General features: G+C 42.8%; 1 protein-coding gene across 3 annotated transcripts in view; it reads left to right on the top strand.

Annotated features, from left to right (window-relative positions):
- LOC126528280 (glycine receptor subunit alpha-2-like) overlaps window positions 1-24,436 on the top strand; it is a 154,291-nt gene extending 129,855 nt beyond the window's left edge. For all 3 annotated transcript variants that reach the window (XM_055069240.2, XM_055069241.2, XM_050176173.2), the window contains 8 exons: window positions 5,379-5,489; window positions 10,712-10,791; window positions 12,164-12,231; window positions 13,420-13,646; window positions 16,338-16,420; window positions 19,304-19,438; window positions 20,815-21,197; window positions 23,574-24,436. In XM_055069240.2, coding sequence (XP_054925215.1) covers window positions 5,428-5,489; window positions 10,712-10,791; window positions 12,164-12,231; window positions 13,420-13,646; window positions 16,338-16,420; window positions 19,304-19,438; window positions 20,815-21,197; window positions 23,574-23,741 — 1,206 coding nt within the window. In that variant the 5' untranslated portion in view covers window positions 5,379-5,427 and the 3' untranslated portion in view covers window positions 23,742-24,436. The remainder of the gene's footprint in view (window positions 1-5,378; window positions 5,490-10,711; window positions 10,792-12,163; window positions 12,232-13,419; window positions 13,647-16,337; window positions 16,421-19,303; window positions 19,439-20,814; window positions 21,198-23,573) is intronic.
- The last annotated feature ends 2,633 nt before the right edge of the window (window positions 24,437-27,069 follow it).

Here is a 27,069-nt window from a genome sequence, read left to right as displayed (position 1 = left end):
GTCACAGCAGGCCACCCTTAATTGGCTCCCATTGTGAGACTAGTTCCTGTGGGACGCGTATAGCGGGAGTCTCGATTACATTAAGCTAAGTTCAGAGCGTGCCTATTATCTCTAAGGAGACTTTTCTGCAAACGAATCAAATGCGTTTGATTTGGTTCAGGAAACGTCTAAATGACTGGACAGTTGCGAAAAAGATGGCGCGATGCCTTCAATGATTAGTTTTCATTGCGCCCCATCCTCCTAAACCCCTATGACAGCTCAAGGACAAAGTCCTTTTTCAAGTCGATTTGGTTTACCGAACGGTACGCAATGAAAGTAGAAAAAAAACCTCTCTAAAGGTATCACGGTTGCGCATCAAAAACAACCTCTGCATGTGCGAGGACAGAACATTCATCTACAGATGTTTCTAATTGTGAAATCTGAATTTCATTGTAAAACTGCTGTGACGTTGGTATGTCTTCAGTTGCCTAGGTGATGGTAAATTCCCTATTGATTTGTTATCTCACAGTATTGGAAATGTCCTTCATGCTTGCTTTCGATTGTCTCTGATGGTACGATGATATCGATTGAATTGGGATTGATTCGCTCGTGGAATATTTGCTCGATGGTACTTGACGGAGAAACTTGATCAACTTGTCCCCTTCATTATGGTCATCGGCTCAGACAATGTTAGAGCGCGCTTTCTTCTATATAATAACCACCATCGTGATTTCTTTAAATGTAGTCTCTGCTTATCAGTCAAGCAAGCAGCAGACGTGCAAATGTCACTTCTGGGTTGAGAATATGCATAAAATTGTAAGTTGTCAAACAGAAAATGCGGAAATATTAAAATACATTTGAAACTGTGGTTATTTGTGCTGTTCAGCGTAAAAAATATTTGTATGCTGTAAACAATAATTATTTACGAGTTATAGTTGCTACATACCAAAATTTACTGACATTTTACATTACACCTGGTTTGAGTGAGAGATGTGGGTTAAACTAACAAAGCATGATGGAACGCTAAATGTTCCGGCTCCTTTACGAAAAGTTTTGTTCCTCAAATATTGAAGTACAGTTAAGGTCACATTTCAGTTCGGACAAAATTCGCGCCATTTCACATCATAAGGGGAATTAGGAGCTGAATAACTACTGAGTCCACTGGTTTTGAGAAATTATGTTGTAATATTTCTAACATATTCTAATCCTGCTTTAATTAAATTTTGAACACGAATGAGTGTTGCCGAAGTCGTAACGTTTTTGTGAAAAATAAGCAGAACCCAAATGCCTCCGAGCTGTGGCGGGTCTCATATTTGCGAATCGCACATCTTCGGGCTACCGTCAGTGCCGAAATACTTTTTAACGTATAATTTCGTTTCCCATTTTCATGTTGTAGGCGTTGTTCGGTGCTGTGCATTTGTTGAAATTATTAGTTGGCCACTGCAATATATTTCTTTTTGTCTGCAACAACTCCATTACCCATTCTACCCTCGTGAAAATATCATATCCAGTACAGCAATTACTTTAGAGTTTAGTGACATAAATCAATAATTAGGATCACTCTTTAAACACCTTAGCTAGGAACTGGAATGGCCAAAGAGAGTGTGCAGCAACGAACATTTCTTAAATGGGGAAATTGACTTGTTCTACGGTCTCGTTTGGCTGTCGCGCTAAATTCTATTAAGTAACGGGCAAGCCAGAAAAGAAATTATTCCTATGCTTGCATTTCAATTGTAATTGCACAGGACCGTCATTATTTCAAGCAGTTAAATAATGTCAATTACAACTCGTATATTAATGCGATTGCTATTCTTTGCCTACTTCTGCCATTTTCAGCCTATCTATCTATCTATCTATCTATCTATCTATCTATCTATCTATCTATCTATCTATCTATCTATCTATCTATCTATCTATCTATCTATCTATCTATCTATCTATCTGTGCCAGCTTGGGTCAATAGGTATGTGCTCAAGGTCGCGATGCCGTCGTCGTGATGCCATCGTCATGTGCAGGCTTCGTGATACAGTCGTCACGCTATCGCCGTCCTTCACTCGTCGTCATCCCATCCTCCTCACATGGTTGTCATGTAATCGTCGTCATACAGTCGTCGTCATGCTACGTTGTCATGCCGTCGTCGCAATGCTCTCGCGGTCATGCCGTTGTCGTCATTCTAAGTCCTTCATCTGACTCTCCTCATGCCGTCATCAGAGCATGGCTGCCGCGTAGTCATCGTCGCACAACTGTCATCGTGCCGTCGTCGTCTCTTCAGTAACGTCATCCCAGTGTCATCATACGCTCTTCGTTTATCCATCAACGTCAGTTCTTCATTCAGTCGTAATCATACCGTAATCATTCAAACGCGATTGCGCCACCGTTGTCGTGACTTCGCGATCGTGCCATCGATCTCGTTCGAGCAATAAAATTCGACTCTGGTCATGCCGTTGTCTTCACACCATCGTCGTCCCACTGGCTGCAGGATAGAGTCGTCGTCACACGATATTTCTCCTACACTCGTCGCCGTAACATTTTCATCCCGTGATTGTCACACCAAAGCGTCATCATCAGAGTTTTGCCATCATGTATTCATTGTCCTACCGTCACCTTGATGCCGTCGTGATGACTCCAATATCTTCGTTCTGCCTACGATATCGGACCCTTGTTAAGCCGTCGCCGTCAGCCATGGTTGTCACACAGTAGGCGTCATACCGTTGTCGCGATGCCATCTTCGTCATGTCGTAGTTTTAGTATCGACATCACTTTAGTAACTTGATCCCATCACCGTAATTCCATCGTTGTCGACGTACTGCCTTCATCCACTTAATTTATTTTTCGTTATTCTAATCCAGGCCGCCGTTGGCGTCCCATGGTTTTCCTTGCGTCGTCGTACAGTTGCTATCGTACATCCGTTGTGATAACGTTGACGCCATTCCGTCGTTGTGACGCTATCGTTCTTTCAGCTCCGCTATCCGGCATATATAATAACGTCTTCGTCAAGCCTTCGTCCTCATCCAACCGTCCTGATGTCCTCGTCATCGCGCTTTCGCCATTATACGATCGCCATTATTTAAGAATTTTATCTCATTGTCTTCATGTCGGGGTCATACTGCCTTTGTCGCTCCTTCGACGTCGTTCCTTTTTCTTCATTCCATCGTTGTCACAACGCCAGCGTCATACCGTCGTCGTCGTGCTGCCTTGCTCATGGGCGACCTTACCAAGTGAGTGCAACAGCAAAGTGCGACAATTATTATGTCTGATAAAGTCGAAGCATCGGAAGCCTTAGAATGAACTCGGGGGATGTTATATAAACGTGACTTTGGGAATCCGGCGTGCCACCATATTCCTAGAATTCTAATCGCATTACCGTTAACAGCCATCGTTAGACGAGTGCTGCTGTAATTTTTTTTTTCATCTGAGTTCCTATACTCGCCTAAAGAGGAACTTCCCAGTAACAGAGTCCTCGTATGCGTGAAGAAAAGAAACACAAAAACCCTTCACAGGTGCCGTTGTCATGTTCATCCCCTTATGCTCAGCTCCGCGAGCAGGCGTTTCCGAAAGAAAAATAAATTGTCCATTTTTTTTCGTTTTCCAGAGTGAGATCTGAGGCAATCTGCAGAATTGTTTGCACATGGGCAGGAGTCTAGGAGCGTGCTGAGTCCCGAAATACTCTCAACCGTGGAAATCCTGGCTGATCAATGCAAGCCCGCGTTACAAGCGCAGATTGATGTCACGAATCCGGGAGGCTGCTGAGGCTGCCGAAGTCTCGGAGCAAGCCCCTCCCCTCCCCCCCCCTCCTCGTGCGTGCAAGCAGGAAGAACCAAGTCTGCCTTCGTTCTTATTTCGCATTCTTTTCCCGAATAAACATTGTTTCTCCTTCTCCTCCCCAAACACTCTTTCAGAAGTGTTTGCAAACGACGCGATTGTCGGCATGTACATCTCCGGCGCATCGTCTTTTTTTGAGACCACCAATGCAACATTCCTTTTTCGGCTGGTGATCTAATGCAGCCTTCGCTGGTACTCCTTGTCAGCCTATTTGCGCACTACAACGAAGTTAGGCACTATTGCTTCGAAGGCTTGGCTGCCTTTACTTGAGTTTCTTTTTCCCGCCTTTGAGCAGATCGTTGTTGTCGAGCCTTCTGAACAAATCTTAGTATTTCCAAGTTTGGGGCAAACAAAGCAGAAGACTGGTTTTGTAATTCAGATTTTTTTCGTTCATTTTTGATTGCGCATTTATTCAGAGATACGACGCCAAATAAGCCTACAAGAACGAATACATTTTTGTGATTCCCGGCAGCTTTAGAGATTTACGCAAGCAGTTTGGTTCCTTATAAGTTGAAGGAAGCATTGTTCTTTTTTTCATATTCAGGCTCAGCTTGCCAGTTTGGTTGAAGCGCACTTCATTTTAAAGTAAGCGTGAGGTCGAATAAAAATCGATCGTCTTCGTGCTTTGCATATAAGCACGCGTCTCAGTTCGAGTAGCAGATATATTTTACTCTTTGTAATTTCTACGAGATAAGGTGTCTTTTAGAAGCGCAAGTTTTAAAGATGGAATCAATACGTATTGGCGCACAATGTTACCTAAAATATACGAAAGCTGAATGTTTTCTCTGGTTGAATTCTGAAAGACTGCACTTGTTGCGATTAGTTCCACATTCGAGATGCAGAAATGCAAGAGTCAATGCGAGAAATTTCGCCGAAGCAATCGAAGATGATTGTTAAAACAAGCGAGTAAGATCCAGTTTTAGACTATACCGTACTGGCCAATGGCTCCAATCTTTCTTGACTGTTTACGGTATGGCTAGATCGCCCTCAAATGTAGCTCATCGAGCGCGCATAATATAGTACGAGTATATTGCATTACCTTACAGCCGCCCCTACAAAAGTTTAAATGTTATTGAGAAAAATCAACAAGGCGTTAGGAGCATGAGTGATTACAAACGTTTTCTGCGCTATTGAGTAATTTGCACGCGTTTTTCACATTCTTGTCAAAGGCTTTCTTGGATAGCACGAAAATCATCTCGTATACTAGTATCCTAAACAAGTCCTCCACGGTTATGTTTAGCGTGATTTAACTGAGACAAGGTGCCATATTAGGGAAGAGTAATATTTTTCTCAATTAGCTTTCTGTTTTTTGCCACGAGCATACTTTTTCTTCACGAGCGAAATGGCGAAGTATTAGTTTTTCTTAAGCAAATTGCTTGTTTGCGCTTTCACACAAGCATTTGCAAGCACGTTCTATACAATTTCTTCCACTTCTCGCATAATGAAGGTGCCATGAAATAGCGTGCAATTTCTTAAAGACGAAACATAGAAAGACTGAATATAATGTAAGCGTATGTCTCGCAGCAGTAAAGAATACAGTGTCTAACGTGTATCTCCCCCACAATGCATGCATGCAGGGCAACGCTTTGGTGGGGCCAATGGAACCGGCCTACGGTTAGCCTCGCTATGAAATGCCTGCGTGCCATCCTGCTTCACTGCATGCTATGCCTCACCGTGGACCTCACAAGGTATTTCAACATTTCTCAATCAATCAATCAATCAATCAAGCAATCATTCAATAATATTGGTATCAGGCAAACTGCTTGAACATAACCGACAAGGAGCCATTATAAGTATTGCAAGGATCTGCGCTCCAGAACAGTGTGACATGCGATAATACACACCGTGAGGAAAACAAAGCTGAAATAGCACATGGATATAAAAAGTCCTGATTGAAAATAACGGTAGTAAATCAGTGAATAAATTCTCAAATGCCCGTCAGAAGGCTGCATACTAAAAAGACTGGCTGCAGCAAACGCTTGCATGTGGAAGCCAGAACTCGCATAAATATTCGGACGGCAAAGTGAATCGTATCATGAAGCACGTGACAAGGAAAACATAAATATAGACAATAAAATAAGGATAACGAAACAAGCATTCTCAGCAGAAAAAAAAAAACTCTCTTAGAACCGGCAGTTGTTGTACAGGTACACCTATATGTCTCTTAGCTTACGACGGCTTTGTGCGACCATCTGTGACTATTAACGCGATTTCTGTAAGACCACACGCGTCAGCGAACTCGCCGCAATTTCCTTCTTTCCTTCCCTCCTCTCTCTCCCTGTGATCTTTGTTTTTCCCTTTCCCATTCCCCCGGTGTAGGGTAGCCAACCGGACGTTATTCTGGTTAACCTCCCTGCCTTCTACTTTTCTCTTTCCTCCTCCTCCTAGTTTACAGCTAAAATGGTACACTTCTCGGCCTTTATTACCTAAAGAGCGCTTCGTGCTTTTGCAGCCTCTGACTATGTGGCGACAAGACGGCTTGACAAAGCGGATCTCTTAATTTAGCGAGAAAAAAGATGCTTGCGCAAAACAAGTATTCAGACTAGCCATATTGCCTGTTTTCGAAATAAGTATCGGCTAAGGTGGCAAATCAGTTCTGCGTAACTCCGCAAGGTGGAGGAAAACCGTGCACCTTGCGGGCTTCAGCCGAACTAATTTACCATGCTCATTGTCCTAGTGCCTCACCTTCAGTCTGCGATTGGCTATCCTCCTGGTTCATCATCATCATCATCATCATCATCATCATCATCAGCCTGGTTATGCCCACTGCAGGGCAAAGGCCTCTCCCATACTTCTCCTCCTGGTTAGCTCAGATGATAGAACGACGGCGCAGGGAAGGCGTTAGTCCCGGGTTCGACTACTCAACCAGCAAGAATTTTTGTTCAAGTGCGAGGCATTCTTTTCGAGAAACGTGTATGGGTTTCCTTTCTATCTGCGTGCTACAATTTGAGCCGCTGCCAGTTTTTTTTCCTTTCAAGTATCCACTAAGCAATAAATAAACTATATTGTCTGAAACGCAGATTTCTGGGTCACTTACGCTAAGCCTGACGATGCAGAAACGAATCCCGGCCACGGCAGCGGCACTTGGATGGGGGTGAAATGCAAAAGTGTGTGTGTGTCGTAACAGTGAGGATGTGTTCACAATGAGAGCAGAAGGTTCGTTACCAGAAAAATGCGTCATTCAGCGCCGCCCTCATTCAGAGGCATGCGGAGGTTCACAAATTAGGTATGCGCGAATAGTCGTATCTGGGACCGAATCATATTACGAATCGAATAGCGGCATAAGACGGTATAATTCAATTTATTGCAAAAGTTCTCGAAAATAAAAACGGCCATTTGTACAAATAGTATAGAAACGTTTCCATGCCTTAGTATTCACAGCATTATAAAGCACCTGCTGTTAAATTGATCAGTGTGACTAATGATTTATTAAATTATAAGGAGAATTGCAGACAATGTGCTTGTTCGCGTGCTCATAAATCTGCGAGGCATACGCGCTCATGTATTATGAGAACGAAGATGACAAATTTATAAGAACGCGTTAGTAGCTCTATATATATTCGAGATTAATCTGGAACGGCTCATCTCCTGCGGTGATGGCCGGTGGAGAACACTTTTTCACTGGTCGGAGTGGTTGCGGAAGATGGCACTATTATAATGAAATAATATTGCACGCAAGCATACTAGGATATAATGCGAAGAGTTCACGCAAGTTCTGTATTCTTATATGGTGTCTAGTAACACAATTTCCGCGTGTCTTATCTGAAGAATATTACAGTGCGAGTAATCGAGGCGTAGCATAAAATAAGAGTTCAACCAACTCTCAGCGCTGAAGAAAGGCAATGCGGACGTGCAGGGCGGTTCACATGATTTGATCATTATATCTTTATTAAATGTCGGCGTTGTGTCTCTCCTGTTTATTTTTATTAGGAATTGGTAACTCATTAGGCAGCTTATTTCTATAGTATTTCATAAGGGCTTGCGTCGACACATGGCTCGCACTTTCTGTTTTTCTGTTTTCTGTTTCTGCCACATGCCCAATAAGGCGTGTGGCAGTTGGCGGCTGCGCGGCAAATGACGACAGCGGCACAGGCACGCACATTCTGCCGCAGCTATAACGTCTTTAAGACTACTTACACTCTTTATTCATTATGCTTTCATTGGGTACTAGTGCCACGTGTTCTTGGCATGGTGAGGAATCATTCCATTCCAGTTACATGTTAATGTGAGATCTTCAAGACACCAAGTCAGGTGATATAGTAGCCGGTCGGCTTCTTCCAACAGAAGTGGTTACGAGACTATAGCAGCTCTGACGTATGACAAACCCGCCTCAAATCAGCTTTGGTCTTGTCTTCGATGCAAATGTCTGGCTTCTTGAGCGATGCTGCGTATTCTACAACTTTATTTACGCTATGTACATACAACAATGTATACTATAGGGCCTGGGTGAAAGTGTGTGCGTCTGCTGCAAGTCTGTGCATGTGAAGGTTTGTGCGTAATCTTGGTCTAAACTCGGCCTGCTAAGGCACAAGTTCATGCACATCCGTGAAACTTTTAGCATTCAACACACTGGTAAGCTCGCGATTACAATATTCTCGAGTCATCTGGGACCACTTCATGAGAAAAAAGAAACATTAACAAACTGGAGCACATAAACACACCTACCGGCCGCTTTATATTTCATTCTTGTTGACGTTATGAATCTCCATTCTCATTTAATGAATGAAAATGACATTTCCACCCTGTCATTTAGAAACAAGGTAGCATGCTTAAAATGGCTTTTCCTCCCCTGGAAACGTGAATTACACCTTGATCGTTCATCCCATCTCCATCCCATATATCAGCCAGACTTACTCACCACCCACACAAGCTAAACCCCTATTATCGCGCCCAAATTGATTTAGGCTTTCCATCTATCCAAGAAGGCTCAATTGATCGGACACCCCACAAGCCGATGTATTCCTGTCCACCAATATTCCTGTCCACTGTATGCAATAGTAAAACTGCATTTGTGCTAAACGAGCACGAACATGCAGGCTTTGATGTGTCTTAGCCTGCGCGCAAAAAGAAGTAGTAATCAGTGCTATTGTAGCTGCGTTAAGCTTAATAAGATTAGATTACTTGTATCGAAATTTTTCCTTCTCTCTTCGTTTTTCCAGGAAAAGCTATCTTTGATTTGATTGCGCTTTACGAAATCCCTTCGAGTGTACATCTTTATTTTTAATTGTGACAACGCTCTTTTTTTTTTACTTCGGAAGTTATCAACAACGTAAACAAATGCACTACTGCCTGGGCCACATGTTGGCCTAAAGTATTTTGTATATAAAAGAATAAAATGTCACTCTTGCTTCAGTTTCATATTTTTACGTGCGCACTCAACAAATTCATATATTGGAAATTTGTACGAAAAATATTCGGGCCCGCGAATAGTGACTTTTCCATTCGGGTCCAAATTGAATAGAATGATTTCTGATTCGCTTTCGAGCGATTCAAATTTGGGCCACTTCCCTATAGAGGATAAAACTTCAGCATTTATTTTATCCGTGTATTGCCTTGCGACGCTTTGAGTCTGGCCTGGAGTGATTGCCTGCCTGCGCTTTGTTTAAGGCGTACGAGCCGAGCCGCTCCAGGCGACGTCTATTTGCTAAATAGAGAAAAGTTGTTTGAAGTGCCAGCGTAACGCATCTGCAGATGACAAATATTCCTGATAGCTTAAAAGGCAAAGCTTGAAACAAGCTATGAAATGTTTGCGGGATTCAGTATGTGTCACTGCTATAGCGTTCAATGTTGAATGCCCAATATGGAGTTGTTGTCGATTTTGCTGCGCGTTTGAATAACATGTAAATTGTTGGAACTTGAAGTAAAGAAATTGAATTTTGAGATGCAATTTTGTAAAGGGCGGAAGCTTTGGTGCTCCCTGCGTTCTCCAGGATGATAGCGCGGGGAAAGCTGTGCAAGTCTGCGTATGTTGTTATGGTTCAGGGCTTAGAAAAGGTTAGGGTCACGTCAAGTAGGTATAAAAGAAAGGGCGGAAGTCAGAACGAAGGCTTTGCACTTGCGGTGAATTATAGTTAACAGAACTTGCAATTTACTATATAGGAGTTAAGCTAGTGTATTAATTTCTTTAATTTTTTATTTATGTTTCATGTACTTACTTGTTGATTTGTTAATCTATACATTGTAATTCTCACATTCCCTCAGCTATGCCCTCGCGTGCCTGTCATTCTTGAGTTGTGTAAGTTGTTGAATATGTCCTTCCTATATGCATTATGTGTTATTTGCCCTTTATTTGCACCTCATCAGTCGAGTTTGCCGCAAGGTCCCCAGTGAGTGAAAATATTATTGACTGGTATCACGGTTTCGGTTAAACACACAAATGCCTATTGCATCTACCCAGGTCATGACGACACGTGTCATTTCTGCTTTCCAAATCTATTACTATTACACTACTTCAAATTCATACTTTATGGCAATCCCATAATTAATAGAAAGTATGAGGGGTAAGACAATCGTGTTAAATATATCAGACCCCTATAGAGGTTATTCTAATGACCTTGCAAAACCCTTATCACACGATATTTGCTGCTGTCTTTCTGGCACACATCATTATTAAATAGAACGCGGTGACCACGTTTTCTTTAGGACGAGATCCTTCCCTATGCGTCTATTTCTTTGATCTCGTTTCGGGGCTATTAATTTCTTTTGCTCTTTGGAATGTTGCTTCATAATATGTATCTCACTTTTGCTTGAATTATCGTTGTTCTACTTCTGCCTTCATAGTTATGTACTAATTTATTATAAGTTCATGCGTTCCTAATAATAATATGACCTCCGAGAAGAGCCTAAAGTGCTGAAGCCTTTCACCAATGGCTACTACAAGTTTCGTCAAATGTGCACATTTTTGTTCCAGAGAAGAGCCTTTGGACTTGGAGTCGATTCTCCCAGAGAATCCCGGAGACTACGATAGTCTTGAACCTCCAAAAGAAAATGGTAATAGTTATTTCTGTTCTGTTGCTTTTTATTGCTTTCTTTGCCAACTTCGCGGCTATTCATTGCATGTAATATCTGTCAGAGTCCACAAATTTTGCCTTGCACTACAAATGTGGTTACCTTCTTTAGGCAGGATAGATTTTTGCCAAACTTACGTTGATACTCATCTTTGCAACAACACCTTGCCTGAATGGTGCCAACTAACTGGCAAAGAGGCCAAAGTTCGGCCCTTTCAGGTTGATTCACAGCAGTGCAAGACCCCTGAAATTTGTGCCACTAGCCGTGCTGCTTGTGAAGCATTCGTTCGCTATATGACAAAGTTATTCGATAGTTTTCTCAATATAACCACATTTTGCAGGTGTGATTCTGCAAAACGGTTGATTGTGTTACATTCGCTATATACTCTAATCACATACACCCAGTAGCTGCTTGCACACGAACAGTCACTTTGCAATTTATAAGTTGTTTTTCGCGGATATATGTAGACACCACCTTTCTTTACTGAATCAAGGTATATTCCGAATTAATTCTTAAAATGTCATTGACTAGAAATGAAACTTGTGATCCGTCTACAATTGAGCTGACCTTCGGAAGACCAGGCAAATAAAAATTTCCTATTCCAGGTAGAATCAGTCTGAAATCCAAAAATAAGGTGGATGCAGTTTGATGACGTCTCTTAATTGCTCGTCATGGATTAGAATCTTCTTTTTGCATTTACAAAAATAAACAGTAAACTACATTGCTTGTAGTGCTCCTGGATGCCTTCAACGAATGCGTTACTGTGGCGAAAACAATAAATCTGAAAAGGAGATGTGATCATGCGTGTGCTTGACAGCTGTGGCGGCCGCGTTTAGAGGCGGTAGAATATAGAAAAGTGCGTGATTTCTTCAGGCAAAATTTCAAGGTTACCGAGAATTTTGGGAACTTTTGCGAGTGGTTTGCTGATTGTAAGCTCATGTTGCAGTATAGGCATTAAAATGTATAAATTAATAAATGTGATATAGCCCTTCGGCTTCGTCAGCTTCAGAAGTTCTAGCAAGAGCGATGGGTCAGAACGAATCGCTAGTTATGTTTAAAGCTAGAGCTTTCGCAATACAACATATGTCCACTCTATATTGCAAAAGAAAGGAACCACCTTTTATGGTCACCGCAATGCCAAGCATATAAGCTGAAGTCGAATTGAGCTGGCGAACACTTTCACCTTCACCAATACACTATTTTCTCACTCTTACACTTTTCAGGCATCTTTTTGCCTCCAGTTTACAATTTGTGACCGGCAGTTTTATTCACATTTTGACGCACTTTTATGGAGAACGCGTTCGTGAATTGACGGCAAATGCTTGGAATTTCTCGCCTTTCTTTCTTCGTCAAGGCAAGCCTACCGTCGTGAGCTTCCACGTCACTGTGCTCAGCCTAGATTCCATCGACGAAGGATCAATGGTAAGATGATAATTTCTTTGTTTTCACTGCACAGTTCATTATCATTATCACACTACTTGCGCCCACTTCTGGATGAACACCTCTCTCAGCGATCTCGAATCGCCCTTGTCTTGTGTCCACTGACGACACAATATACCTGCAAATTTCTCAATTTCATCACATCTAGTTCAATGCAATTCAATACGGCGCCTCCCACACTCTGGCACCGATTCTCCAGCTCTAATAGACCACTGGCTATCCAGGCTACGCATTACATGGCAAGCTCTTCTCCATTACTTTTGAATGTATCCCGCAATATTGAGTGCCCCCATTTTTTCTCCAGTCCACATCGCTCTTTTCCTCATTCCTAACGTCAAGCCTACGATTCTTTTTCCATAAATATTTAACACAAACACACCAAAGTTAATTGTCCATTGTCACGTGACCGCCTAACCAGTATTTAGATATATCAATAAATCACTTCCTGGAGGTACTGAAACATGAGTTATTTCATCGATTCGAAAAAAGCTACCATATTTTTAAAGAAAAAAATATACATTGATAGCTTTCCTTCCAGAGGCAGTGAAATAGTAACGCCCTTTCTGCCCAACCATTACGCATTCCAGTGTGTTGTATTCGTTGTAAAAAGATAAGCCGTTGCTTAAGGACCTCAATCATGCCGTGAGCGTCATGAAAAATACCAAGCTTGCTCGAAATCATTTGCGTCATTGGCAGTCTTTCTTAAAATTTGATCTTACTGACACTGGAAATTAGCGAACGTACGCGCTTGTCATTTTGGTGCTGGAATACATATCTTTAATTTGCCAAGAACAGATATTATTTATAGCTTCTTTTTTCGGCAAGTCACCTAATCGACACACTGGCTGAGGAAGTTTGCCTCCCTTTACTCTCTTTAACCATTAGTCAAGTATGGTTCCACAATTCATCTGGTCAATCTGGTTCATCTGGCCAATCTGGTTCATCTGGCCAAGACGAGTCTTTCTCAAGACTCGTCTTGGATGTACGTCTCCTTGCAGAAACGTTGGCCGCAGAGACAGCTATTTTTCTAGCGCTTGAGTTCATATTATGTCTCATCTTGCTGCGAATGTCGGTCTTCTTCACTGCTCACACTTGCCTAAGCGAAATCGAGAAATATTAGGCATTCCCAAGTTGCGCACAACGCAACATAGCGCGATATCTTTCGCACAGACTTACGTCGCGGACATATTCATGTCACAAACTTGGCACGACTACCGGCTGCGTCTTCCGCGCAACATGACGTCCAAGTACCGCCTGCTGCCTGTGAGCTGGCTTCAGCGCATGTGGCGACCGGACTCTTTCTTCAAGAACGCCAAGCGGGTCACGTTCCAGGAGATGACCATTCCGAACCACTACATTTGGCTCTACTCCGACAGGCGCATCCTCTACATGGTCAAGTAAGTGACGTCCAGTTAGCCACTCTACATAATGGTTTCCATGGATACGGAAGATTTAAATGTCTGAAAGGTGCGCCATTATCGCGACGTGAACCGCGAACCAGCAGACTCTCATGAAAGTTCACGTTATTTATAATTTCTGCGTAGCGTGACGTGCAATGGCTTTTGCCAAGCGATTTTCAAAATATATTGAAATTCTAGGCACATGTTTAGACGTCTCTTTCGGCCGCCATTATGAATGCAGATGAACTGAGAAAGGTACACTATGCTCCAGTCATTTGTCCGCGTTGAATTCATGCCTGCAGGAAGTACACCCGTGAGCAAAAGTATGCGTACGACAGGGTCTGCGAAAAAAAAAAATTTCTTTGTGATTACCATGCACAAACTGAAATTGACGAGTACACTGGAAAGTTCGCAATGCCAAGTTTGGTCTGCAGTCCTCAATTTCAATTTGCGTTCAGGCAGGGGAAAGAAATATCGGCTTTATCGTGCAATCTCCTGGTCCGTATACCTTTGTTCACGGGTGTACATGCGTTTGGTGTGCGGCACCGTAGCGGACAATTTTAATTGGGACGACAGAGAAAAAGCCCTTTCGTGATAAATACTGTCAAACTTACACTGCCTCTCACTCGATGTCACGGTACTTCTTGTCAGGGAGTCTCTCATGACCATGCTTTAGTAACGCTAAAGTTAAAGAGCATTTCATTCACTTTACTCACTGCATGCAATAGCATAACCTGCGTGGTCGTCAAACTTGATCCTAAATCTATTTTAGCTCACATTGGCGACGATGCGTTGTCCACGCATGCGTATTTAAGCGATGAAGCGTTCACCAAATCTGGGTGGCTCAGAGCAATAAGGACAGTTGAGTAAGGAAAAAAAAGGCTAGACAATGCCAGTACACGTTCAGAAGTCGAGATATCTTCAACAATATCTTTAGTTGAAAAAAGAAAAAGGAAACCCACACAACGCAGAATATATACTTTTGGTCAGTGCATCAAAAAGTTATTAAAAATAACTGTAATTCTCTGACAATATTTGTCCGCGCTCTTGATAGTGACTCCGTAATCTAGAGTAGACAGTGACAACTGCAGATTTCGAAGAAACCGATGGGTTTTCTTTGCACCTGCGGGACAATCGGGCAAAGGTGACAGTCTCTTTGTTTCATGAATATTACTCCACCTTGTCGCTTCCGCAAAATTGATTTGACCATGTGGACCAAATATTTTCTTTCTTGGAATTCTAATTTTGCGTTTGTGACATTCGTTTTAGTGAGCCGTGATGTTATCGTAATGAACGTAGAGTTATTTCAGCTCACCGCTGTTTGGATTTGACATACAAGTAATCTTGTGGCTACGTCATGCAGTCTCAAAATCATTACTCACAATAGAGCCGAATGCATTTGCAATTATTATTTCAAATTTACCTTCCAGAGTGCGTGACGCTACACTTCTTATTGTGCAAATTTCCTTCATATTTGGTTGCAAATAATGGTAGTATTTTTAAGTTCTTAAGAGCTGCCATAAGTTTCAAGGTCGATTTTAGCTTACGTGTTCGCCTTTGTTACACCGCGGCCAGTGCGATTAACTGCGTGATTGTTCATCAGAGATAGAGAGAGATTCATCAAATTTTCGTGTCACTTCTGCCACATGAGTGTATGCGATAAACATTGTTTGTGTATAATCTCTCTCTACAATCAGAAATATATATAGCTATCTTACGCATGGCAGTTCAAAGAAAGTTCTTGTCAGTCTACTTCCTTCGATGTTTTCCTGCCAATGTTCACAGTAAACACTTAGAACGCGTAAATTCAGGTCTCAAACGAGCTTTGTCTTTTTCGCCACCACAATTGCGCGCAGATACAATAAACAGAGAAGTGGCGAGTGGAGGGTGTAAAGAAGCAGCTGAATGCAGATAATCTACTGCGAAGCAGCATTTTTTGCTGAAAGGTGGAACAGGGTAATTTTGCAGGGGCAGGCAACAGGTATTCCCTAAATATTAAGACAAAATTTGTTAGTTTTTTCTAACAAGCAGGCTCTAACGCATAGCTGTCTACTGAAGTAATTATGTCGATGACATCAGCTTATCACGGGACCTGCTTCATGTTATTTTCGTTGTTCTCAATATTCTATTCGGTTCATCTACAAGTTACGTGTTGTGTTCAGACTGACTGAATCAGTTTCTTACCAGTTTTTGTACTTCATCCACTTCTACCCATACGTTCCTGCTATAGCTCCATTGTGGGCTTCAGTATTCAAATATAAAATAAATAAATATATATTTAAAAAGCTAAATAAATAAATAAATAAATTTCGTAAAATGCGTCAGCTGACCACTTGTGAGGTAAAAGTTCAAAATTAACTGTGATCTTTAACTTCCCGAATATGCACAGTGGTTTTGAGAGACGCTGTTATGACGGGTTCGGTTCATTTTGCGGACATTGTTTCTTTACGCCCGCCTACATTTAAGTACAAGTGCATATTCCGCATTTTTCCGTCTTAGAAATGTGTGTTTGGCGGCTTTGAATCGAACCCGCGACCTATTACTCAGCAACGAAATGGAAATCCGCTTTTTGAAAGTTCGCTTTCTTGGCGGGTCGCCTGACAAAAAAAAACAAAAAATTCAATCTAGTCAATGGTGCATGCTGTCTCCTGATTAGCCTAAAACAACCTTTTTGTCTTTTTTTATTAGGCTAACCCTTCTGCTGTCGTGTGCCATGAAGTTCGAGACCTATCCCCACGACACCCAAGTCTGCACGCTCAAGATTGAGAGCAGTGAGTGGAGTTATTTTCTATTATTGTGGAACTGGAAAAATTTGTGATAACATATTCCACTGTGACTTTACCCTACATTTTTATCGGTAAACAAGTAATTCTGTTGTGTACCTGGGGCCCAATTTAAGAAAGCTTTTCTTTCATCAGTGCTGTTTCCCCTTGGTCGGCTAACGTGGCTGGTGATGTGCTCGCTGTCTCTATTGGCTAGTATTTCTTAGCAGCTGGTAGAGCTTGTAGAGCGCTTCTCGTCTTTAGCTGCGAAAAACTTGCACCCGTGGCGGGGTACGGGGCGTGCTGTGGAGCGCGTGACCTGAACGTCCAACTGTCAGGGGTGGCCCCGGCTTAGGTGGGAGGAACAGGTTCCTACCACAAGGAATAACTTTCTGACAAATATTCGCCGCCGACGCCGGCGGGCGCTCAACCGGCGTCGTCAACGACAATGTGATGCTGCGACGACGCTTGCTCGACATTTCAGAAATCTGTCTACGCCAGATCCCAGCAGTGACGCCCGAAGTAGCTAGCCAAGCATGAAAGCCGGTCCAAGTCAGGCTAAGTCCTCCGCGCGCTTCCAAATCATACGCCGTTGATACCGACATAGCGTGACGGTGACGGCGTAAATACACCTATACTGCCCTTATAAATTATATTGCCATAAAAATGTGCCAGCTGTCTGGTGCTAACCACCTCGTTTCTGGTGGTGAGGATAGTTTGTCTTCCAGAGGCAGTGAAATAGTAACGCCCTTTCTGTCCAACCATTACGCATTTCAGTGTGTTGTATTCGTTGTAAAAAGATAAGCCGTTGCTTAAGGAAATGCCGTTGCCTGAGAAAATGCGCTGATTCTAGGTGCAAACGGGGATCTCCTTGCGAATAATGACCAAACATGCTTCCACTTGCCGGATGCAAGAAAGGATGTTTGTAGTCACACTTACAACTAGTGCCTCAGACCAAGCCCAAGTCACCCATATCTCTTTCTCCAAAGAATCCTGTCCGGATCTTGCACTCAGCCTAGCGGCTGTTAGGAGACTTATTCTGCCTCTAGCATAACATTTAGACTTCGTAGCGATAGAAGCTTTACTGGTTCCAAGTGAACTTTTCTATATTTATTTGCTTTGAAAATAGTTCTATAGTATTGTAAATGATCCATCACGGCAGGAATTGACGCACAAACTAAAGAACGAAGACATCGAGTCTTGAGACACACAATTGCAAACTGCCAACTAAATTTTCTTGGCTAGAAGGGTGAAGTTATAAATATCGACCATGTATGACGTGCAACTGGTTGTTGAAACAAGATACCAAAAAACAAAAAAAGAATCTTGGGGCTGCAACACTCGTATTATGGTGGATTATCACCAAAGCTGCTTAGGTTGCATACATGAGCTGCATGCAATATAAAATTATGCATATTTTGCCATACGGCACCGCACTACACCAACACAAGTGCTGCTGCGGTCGCCGCACGTCCTGTGCATCTATCGCGGCCACGCCGGCACCTCCTATGCGCGTGACGTAATAACCACAGCAACGCAGGCCACGTACACAAACACCGGCAGCACACTCTTTCCCCCTCTCCCGCTGCCCGTCTCCATTGCTTCAGCGCTGTTGCCACACTTCCCCCTCTCCCCTAGCCGTTTCCACTGCTGCAGTGCCGCCACCACACTCTTTCCCTTCTCCCCTATTCGTCTCCATTCCTGTCCACGCGCCGTGTTCCCGATACGGACGTAAACCGCCCAGGGCACCACCCTTGTGAACACATGCGGGGGATCCATCCCCTTCTTTTGCATCGCTGCAAGAGAGCTGGCTATTGTCACAAAAAGAGTTGGATTAAAAATGGCACAATCCACAGCTAAAGAACTCGCATCAACTAGGTATGCTTGGCGTGTACATTGCTCCTTCCATCCATTCCCCATGTGATACTGTTTTCGTAATCCACTTGTCTGTTGTTGATTTTTTTTTTCAACAGAAAGCAGATCACACATTGCCTGTGTATGCATCTCCACTCCTTTCGACAATAAAATTGACTTGAAAGCTTGCGCTTTAGTTTGTCGAGTCTCCTTACCTCGTTTTCTTGTTTTTACGCTAAAGGCCGCCCTCATGGAATCTTGCCAACGGACCACAAGTAGGACCCTACTAAATATAATCGGAGTTCTGTTTTATTGCAAGCGGTTGTCATCATCCTTATTAACCTTTATAGTTTACAGTCCTTTTAATCGTCATACCTTCACAGATTGTACCTTCGCACATTCAGATTGAGCGTGTCTTCCTTCTGAATAATTGCTGAAACTAGTGGACGTACCGTGGCAAAAAAAAATTAAATGTAAGCTAAAGGGCGTTTCATTTCAGCTTAGTTGTCGTCTGATTAACGTATGAAAAAGCTATTACAATAGAGCACTGAAACAAATTGGCCCGTTTACTTTACCATTCCTTCTCAAAGCGATGTCGTTTTCGCTCGCCTTCTAACTAGAACGTGCGCTACACATCTAATGCTGCGTGCATGTTTATGAGTGCTTTATGATTACAGCACTGTTACACTATCATAAGTGACCAAAATACAGTTTAGTAATCGTCAAATTAGTCATTATGCTAGGCGTCGTTCTCTTTATAATACCACCTTTGTCCAAACGCTTGTCTTTCTTGAGGCTTTGTGGAAGCGTCCATTCTTGACTGAATACAGAAAATAACCGCCTTGCATTTATAATAATGCAAACTATCGTCGAATACGATCATTAATAGATGCTTAAATTTCTACGCGAAGACGGACAAGCTACGTTGACGTCAGTATTCCACTGCTCTGGGATGCATTCTTTTTCGGGGGACTCGACACACGCGGCCCTAATTTCCTCCGGCCTGGTTTAGTCCCACGTGTGTCTTGCCTCCCGCAGTCTCGTACACGACGGACGACCTGGTGTTCGCGTGGGAAGAGGACGTGCCTCTCGTGGTGGACGACTCCATCGAGCTGCCCCAGCACAACCTTGTCTCCACCACCATGGGAGACTGCACCCAAGTCTACTCCACAGGTATGTGCGCCAGCCCGCGCCGAAGCGGCGCCATTTTCTTTGTAACGGTAAAGGAACAGTACAAGACGAAGCATTAGTTGTAATAAATGCAGCTGCTCAAGCTCAAATGGCAGCTTCAACAAGAAGCATTTCTCGCACAGACTCAAGAACGCAGGGTTACAGCGAGAACAACTGAGTCGTTCTGCCCAGACACTGTCCGCTGGAAATTCATTCGCTTGCATCGACAGAAATAGATCTGCTGCTAGAAGGACAAAAAGCACGCGCGCTTCGATGCTCAAAAAAATAAGAAAGGGGAGGAAGGAACGTTAGCATCCGCGAAGTCGCGTCTGATCTTCATCCAGAATTCTATCAGGAGTTAAGGATCTCATTTGTAACATTATCAACGGTGCAAAGTAATGCTCCGACATGTCTGTGGTGCCAATTCCCTAAGTAGTGCACGAAAAAGTTTCACATTAAAATTGCCCTGTGAGCGATACTGATAGTGCCGATGTCTTGTTTCATCAACTTTATTTCACCAGAAAGAACCGTTCCTCAAATGACATGCTTTACAATTTTCATAACTGGTTTATATTCTCCTTCTTCCTCCTTGCTTTCCGACTTGACCGATAATATTCGCGTAACGCAGTTTGCATTATTTTGTCTCATTCTTTTATATTTTCCGCGATATATTGAATTACGTCAAGGACATCCGGAAGGAAAAGAAGTGCGGATCATATCTTCGTAATGTCAACGGAGCGCAGGTTGCATTTTTTGTGGTTTGCACCATTTCTAACTTCACTGTGTCGCACATAGCTTCAACCAAACACACAAAAAATGGAGTAGTCGTTTAACCATGGACGCCACAGGAATAAATGTGGTACGAAGGAACAGAACATTGCTGCTCCTTGCTTTATTCACATGGCATTTAGTGCATAGCTGCTTTTTGGTATTGGCTCACTGCCTTCGCTAATCATATTTCGAACATGGCTACATGACTTCTTTTACGAACAGCCTTCCTTAGAAACGTATTGCAGTGAAGCTGTTCGGGAGACTTCTATGGCCGTTTTTGTTTTGCAGCGAAGGCTGACGTCAGGAGTGCGGCTGCGTGTTCACAAACAAAATACCTGGCCACGCCGCCTGCATGATCGCAACCTATAAATTCGCTCCAAACATAATGTTTAGGAGTCATCGAATAAAAGTTACCCTTCATATTTCTCCATCGAATACACAACTTTTCTTGCGTGTTCATTATAGCTAGTTATTTGTAACGTGTTTTTTTCTTTATTATGGGTCCTCGAACATATCAGTGCGAGTTTGTTTGAAAATGGCAGACCTTTAAGACCAATTATCTATCGCTACATTTCTTGGCGCTAGAATTGTGTCTCCTTTTCTGACAGGCAACTTCACCTGCATCCAGCTCGTGTTCACGCTCAAGCGACGGTTGGGCTACTACATGTTCCACACGTACATACCGACATGCCTGATCGTCATCATGTCTTGGATCTCCTTCTGGATTAAGCCCGAGGCCGTGCCCGCCAGGGTGACCCTCTGTGTCACCAGCCTGCTGACTCTTTCGACGCAGCATGCCCAGTCGCAGAAATCTCTTCCACCCGTGTCCTACATAAAGGCCATCGATATCTTTATGTCTTCGTGCACCGTGTTCGTGTTCGCCTCGCTCATGGAGTACGCCCTTGTGAACATACTGATGGGTGAAGCCCAACCGGACGACGACGGTCGCCGGAGAAGCATCAGAGCTGTGGTTGTGTCGCCACGAATATCTGTAAGTTGCTGCACGCTTAATTTACGACGTCGCACTGCAGTCATTGTCTTGTCGCTTTTTTTTTTTTTTTAGAATTCACGGAGCCTTTAGCGTTTTGAGTGCGAGAAAGCGTAGAATGTGAAGAGAGGTCTACAAAGTGGGCGATGACATTGACTCGTGCAGTGAACGAACTTGCTTGTCCTTTAGTCAATCTCTTGGTTGAAGATTTGATAGTTCCTGCTCAGCAACAAAGATTTCAACGGATCAGCTTTATTTGCGGTCTCAAACGAAATTCCTTGTGCAAATCTGATTATCAACGCATGAGTTGAACTGACCCTACTGGGACTAATGTTATTCCTAAGTACTGCTTTTCAACGAAAATCGTTCATTATTGGAAGACTTCCATCTTTTGCACACATGTATAACTTCCCGAGTTGTAGAAATGCAGTTTATATTGTACTGCATGCATTACGACATTGCCTTGTTTGAACCATTCCCGCGGAACAGAGCTTCCATTAAGAACTAGTCCTTTGGGACCCGTATATGTTTATATGGGACCCGTATATTTACGAAAGTAAGAAACTTTTTTGAACAGAGGATGTTCTAACTGAAAGCTTTGCTTAGCTGAAGTGTATTCGGGAACAATATGTATCTCCCTTTTTTTTGTAACATATGGAAACCCGAAGAAAGGTGCAATTATTGTGCAAGCCGATGAACAATACGCGAAATTATGAATGGTGGATTCGCTGGCGGAATTTGATGTTCTGGTAATAAAAATAGCTAGGGTACCACAAGGCCTCTTTTATAACATAACTATCATTACCATTCAAATAATATTTTTGTATTTCTTCGCTTTAAGAACTGTTTATTTACCAGTGCGACTCCTCTGCCATGCACGGTTTATTTTGTAAAGTACGTGCTGCTGTATATCGGTCTTGGCGATGGATGAAGGTTTAGCGCCATTAGTATTTCGTCCACACTGGAGGTCAATTGCTTGAATGTCTCAACTCCCCAAGAAACTCTAAATCTCGCTTTTATAAATACTCCTTACACTTGCGTCAAATCTACAAGTGCAACAAAGTCATTGCTCCTTTATCCAAACTCAAGAAGTATATGCTCACAGATTTCAGTTACAACTGCTTCTTAGTTCACTGCGCAGACTCTTGAGAGCATATTACTGATTGCTCTTGACTTCTGCAATATTTCTGTGGATGAACTGAGGCTCTTGGGAATGTTGGGAATGGTCATGTGCAAAAACGAATATCTGAAAATTGCAAGTAGGCCATTAGCAAAGACACCAGTCAAATAGAAAGAATACTGATTAACCCCCGTGCAGCTCCGCGCATGTAACCCACAATATGTTTGTTTTGGAGCCTTCTCCGAACAGAAAATTACCCTTGGGGACGCCTTCTTTCCCCCAACAGATGAACTCATGAAAACAGAGAAGCTGTGTGTTGGAAAGACGGACGAAATAAAGATTGTTTATCAGGACAAATTTAACAAATACCACTACAAATCCTTAGAGTGCCTGTGATAGTTTTATTAAAATTCTGATACTGCATGCCAATGTGGGATTCCATCTGCGAAAGCAGCCATAAAATTAAACAAATAATTTCTTACTAGTGAAATGATGCCTTCTCAGTGTGCGTTACAGCTTCTGGGAGAACTGTGAAGAAAGCTTGTTTGTAGGTGGAAGCATGCATCATCCAGTGCGTCAAAGCCACCAGGAATGTTATGCTCATAGTACCGCTCTAGATGTGAGGCAATTCTGTCCTTTCTTTTACGCTTGAATTACAAAAGGCTACACCGTTAAAATACAAATTTCTTTGAAAGTTAGGGCTTTCTTGCACAAAGCCGGGCGAAGTGCTGAGCGTCTTCCTTTTATACGAAAATGGGAAGAAATGCTTTGATAGGAACTAAATTCCGCTCCATTTTTATTGTAAGGAGATGAGTTATTGCTTCCTTTTTACATTACAATATGCCAAACAAAAAGATCGTTGCAGCAGGATCTCCTAGGTCACTGACAGCCAAAGTGGTGAAGGAAAAGCCTCTATGAATTCGCTAGCAATACGATTGAGTCCTCCTTAATCACGTGTTTCAAGGTAGCTCGGAGGAACATTGGGTTCGAAGAAAATCCTTCTTTGCTTCTACAAATTTTACAAGCTATATTATGCCTACTTCGCTGTACTATCCTCGATTTGTTTCCATATTTTTTTTTTATGAAGAGCAAGTATCTCTCACACAAGATTCTTGAACTAACTATGGCATTGATTCAGCAGGATAGATGAAATATTCTAGAATGACGCATAGCACGTTAGATATTACGTAAAAAAAATTGTAGATCATTGCTTCTTAATTTGCCTCTCGACCAACCGCCTCCCTTTCTTACCGTTGCAGGAAAATTCCGCCCTGCCGAACGGTACAAAGCTTCCCAAGCCACCAGAGGCCATCGCCAGCGAGTGCCGTGAAAGGGCAATGCTTGTGGACAAGATCAGCCGCGTCATATTCCCGACGTCGTTTATCCTGCTTAATTGCGTGTATTGGTCCCTGTACATCGATTCCTGAGGGCGGCGTTGAGAAGGCACGATTCTCAGCCCGATTAGCGGATTCTTGACTTCTCGTACTGCTTGATCAACGAATCTTACGCACTCGTCAAGTTCAACGCCAAGGCACGTTTTATCTCAGCCGGTATCTTCCGAGCACGAAGACGCAAAAAAAAAAAACAAGAACGAGAAAATGTTGAATCAACTGTCAACCAGGAACATTACTAGAACTCTGCAATTCACGCACGTTTCTCATCGATCTCATAACCACCGCTATGCTACCCTGGATTTGTGTTGTGAGCCGGCTGCCTGAAAAGGACAGAGAGCATCTGCAAAGTGCCCAAAGATTCAGGGAACTCAATTTTTCTTCTTACATAACTTTCATGAGAGGTGTCTATTTACAGTGGTCTATATGCTGTTGATGAAGCATCGGACGCACGGTGGGACGCCTGAGTGGACGCCAGCACAGTGATTCAGTGCATAGTGACTTCGCTGCATCTGACCTTCTTTTAAGCAGAGATGGAACATGCAGCGTAAATTTTTGGTCTTCAATGCATGCAACAATATTAATACCATAAGCGCTACTGAAAATGTTCTTTTTTTGTCTTTTGTGACAACTCGTGCCATTTGCCGTCTACATCACTACAAGTCGTAGAGCGGCGATGATAAAAAGGCGCCATTACAATGCTATTAAATTGATGATTTTAGGATCGCAAATGAGGTTACGTCAATTGGGGTATTTTTTTTTTCATCTTCAATTTACAGTCAGGCAGACAACAGTTTTTGCTTTTATGAAACTTGGCAACTCTGGCGAATTTTCACTGAGGTTAGGGTATTTCCATATACGAGGCATCCAGGCACTTACGAGATGTCTAATAATTGGCCCCATTCACATTATATCAAATGAAATCGACTTTTATGTTCCACAAACATCTAGGGGAATTCCTTGCCTGTAGGTGCAATCAGCAGCTTGACAAAGGTACGGGAGCCAAGGTAAAATGCACTATTAACGTCAAGAAAGCAATTTAAATGCATTCCAAATACCTGCCAAATAAAGTGCACCCTAACAATTTAGCATATTATTTTACCCGAAGTTGCACAACCAGCAACAAATGAACACAATAAAAATAGCAAATGCGTCACTTTGGTTCACTAGCTTCAAAGAAGAAAATACACCTAAGGATAGCATAAAAAAGGAGCTGTTAACAAATAAAATAAATCTGAGAACAACGTACTATAGAAGATACTGGGGCACATAATTCTGTCTGGAATTATGGAACGCTGGCGGAGAAAATATAGCGGCTACAAAAAAATTGCATAGAATGAATGGGAATCTATAAATAAAGCACACTCAAGCAGCAGCATTTTATATATGTGGAAAAAATGGTCTATGGATGAGCACAATACGTTCTTAAATTTTGTTTAAGGTCCCCATGTCTTGATAATTGGTGAGCAGACCAACGTGCCGCCATGCGGCTGGCGTCCCCATAGTGGATACCATAAAATAAGGAACAACATTAGAGAAAGGAAACTAGCTTCTGCAGTGACACGAAAATAAGCAGTTAAAGCACGTGGAACATACGACGAAATGCGACAGATGGTGTTATGCAAAGACACAGCGGAAGGAAAGCTTTTTTAAAGCGAGATTCAATATGGTCCCTTTTTACCGGTAGCGTACGCCGGAACGCGCTGTGCTAGCCGTGCTAGCTTTGCAGCAAGCCTCAGCGCTCTCACTACCGCGTAGGTGGTGCGTTCTGATCGCAAGGAGACCAAAGAGCCTCTGCAGACATACCCATACAAACAAACGACACGCGACTGAACCGTACGTGTGACTGTATTGACAGAAGACAAGTAGTGCACCTTCTCTTACAATAGCGAAAACAAAATTTGCATCTCCAGGCACCCTGAAACCATTCAAGCCAGCTCATAAATGGCTCACCTGCGACATCGCGCATAGCGGTCGTGTAAAGAGCGACAACCAGTAGCGCAAGCAGATCCCAGTTTTTCGCACCGACCTTCACCGCTTAAGATGGGCAACTTGCATTGCGAAGCAATCGGGTGACACAGGCATCTGCCCCGCAGCCAACACAATGACATGGAATACCCTGCGTTTTAGAATTGCTCTTTTCCAAACTCTCCTTTATTTTACTGTTTGGGGGGTCGCTAATGGGCCGCGGACACTTGTTGCCCCCCTTTCTCTAAAAATGGACATGGTAGATTTCCCAAGCGCGACTTTAAGCAGTCTTTTTAGAGGTGGGATTGAGCAACATTTCTGACGAGACACGCAGAAGAGAAAAACACACCACAGATCACTCTTTGGTGTGTGTTTCTCTTCTGTGTGTCTAGTGAAAAATCTTGCGCAATCCAACCTCTAATATTCTATACCAACACGCCCAGTCTTCAAACTTAAGCAGTCATTTTTGCAGGCCTCATCTCCCGCCCTCCCCGCGGAGGGGGAGGGGGGTATTATGAACTTCATACACTCTAGACCTTGTAGTAGCAGCCAAACTACACATAACGTCCTTGTTGTAGCAGGCAGCAGCTTCTCTCTAGTGTGGGTAGTCTGTTGCTTTACACTGGTGCCATCCTCTTCACTGTATGTCTGGAACAGAAATATTAACTGCCTCAGAAATTACAAAAAGACACTCAATTTTGTAATATTAATTGCAAGAAGCTAAGCGTCATTGTAATCGTTCTTGACTGCAGAACACATGCAAATGTGAGCTGTTTCTCCTAGGGTACTTGAAGCAGCATGAAAAGTAAATATTGCTACTGTCCATAACACAGAAGTATGCCTAACTACAATGCATGTCATTTACATCATAGACCAGATGTGATCAGACTGCTAGTTGGAAAAGCAAATCCGTGAAACGCATGAAGCTACTAGTAATGAACCATTTTTATTTTCACTGCACCAACGTGATGCACCGCTTCACTACTGCAACTATAAATACCCTAAAATAAACCAAACGGAACAGCAAGAACAGCTGAAACAAACAAGTAAGAAATATGGTTGATTTAACACGCCTGCAACTGTTGAATATATTGAGATCAGTACTTTCACTTCAATTTCCCAAGCGATATCTTGATTTTGGGGACGAAAGAAGCCAGCGGCAGGCACACCAAAAAATGTACAAAGCTACTCAATTACCCAGGCCACGGCTACAACAGATCAAAAGTGTGACATGCGTTCCAATGTCGCTCTCTCTCTCTCTCTCTCTCCATCTTTCGAGATTGTATAACGTGATTGCTTTCGCCTGTATAACGATGGCCTGCTGCGAGTGTGCGGCGTATCTCACACCAACTGTTGTACGGAGTGTCCCTAATGTGAACACACAGCGCAAAAAAGG

The sequence above is a fragment of the Dermacentor andersoni genome, chromosome 9, assembly GCF_023375885.2.
Source record: "Dermacentor andersoni chromosome 9, qqDerAnde1_hic_scaffold, whole genome shotgun sequence".
NCBI classification, from domain to species: domain Eukaryota; kingdom Metazoa; phylum Arthropoda; class Arachnida; order Ixodida; family Ixodidae; genus Dermacentor; species Dermacentor andersoni.
This window is presented reverse-complemented; position numbering and strand designations above follow the sequence as displayed.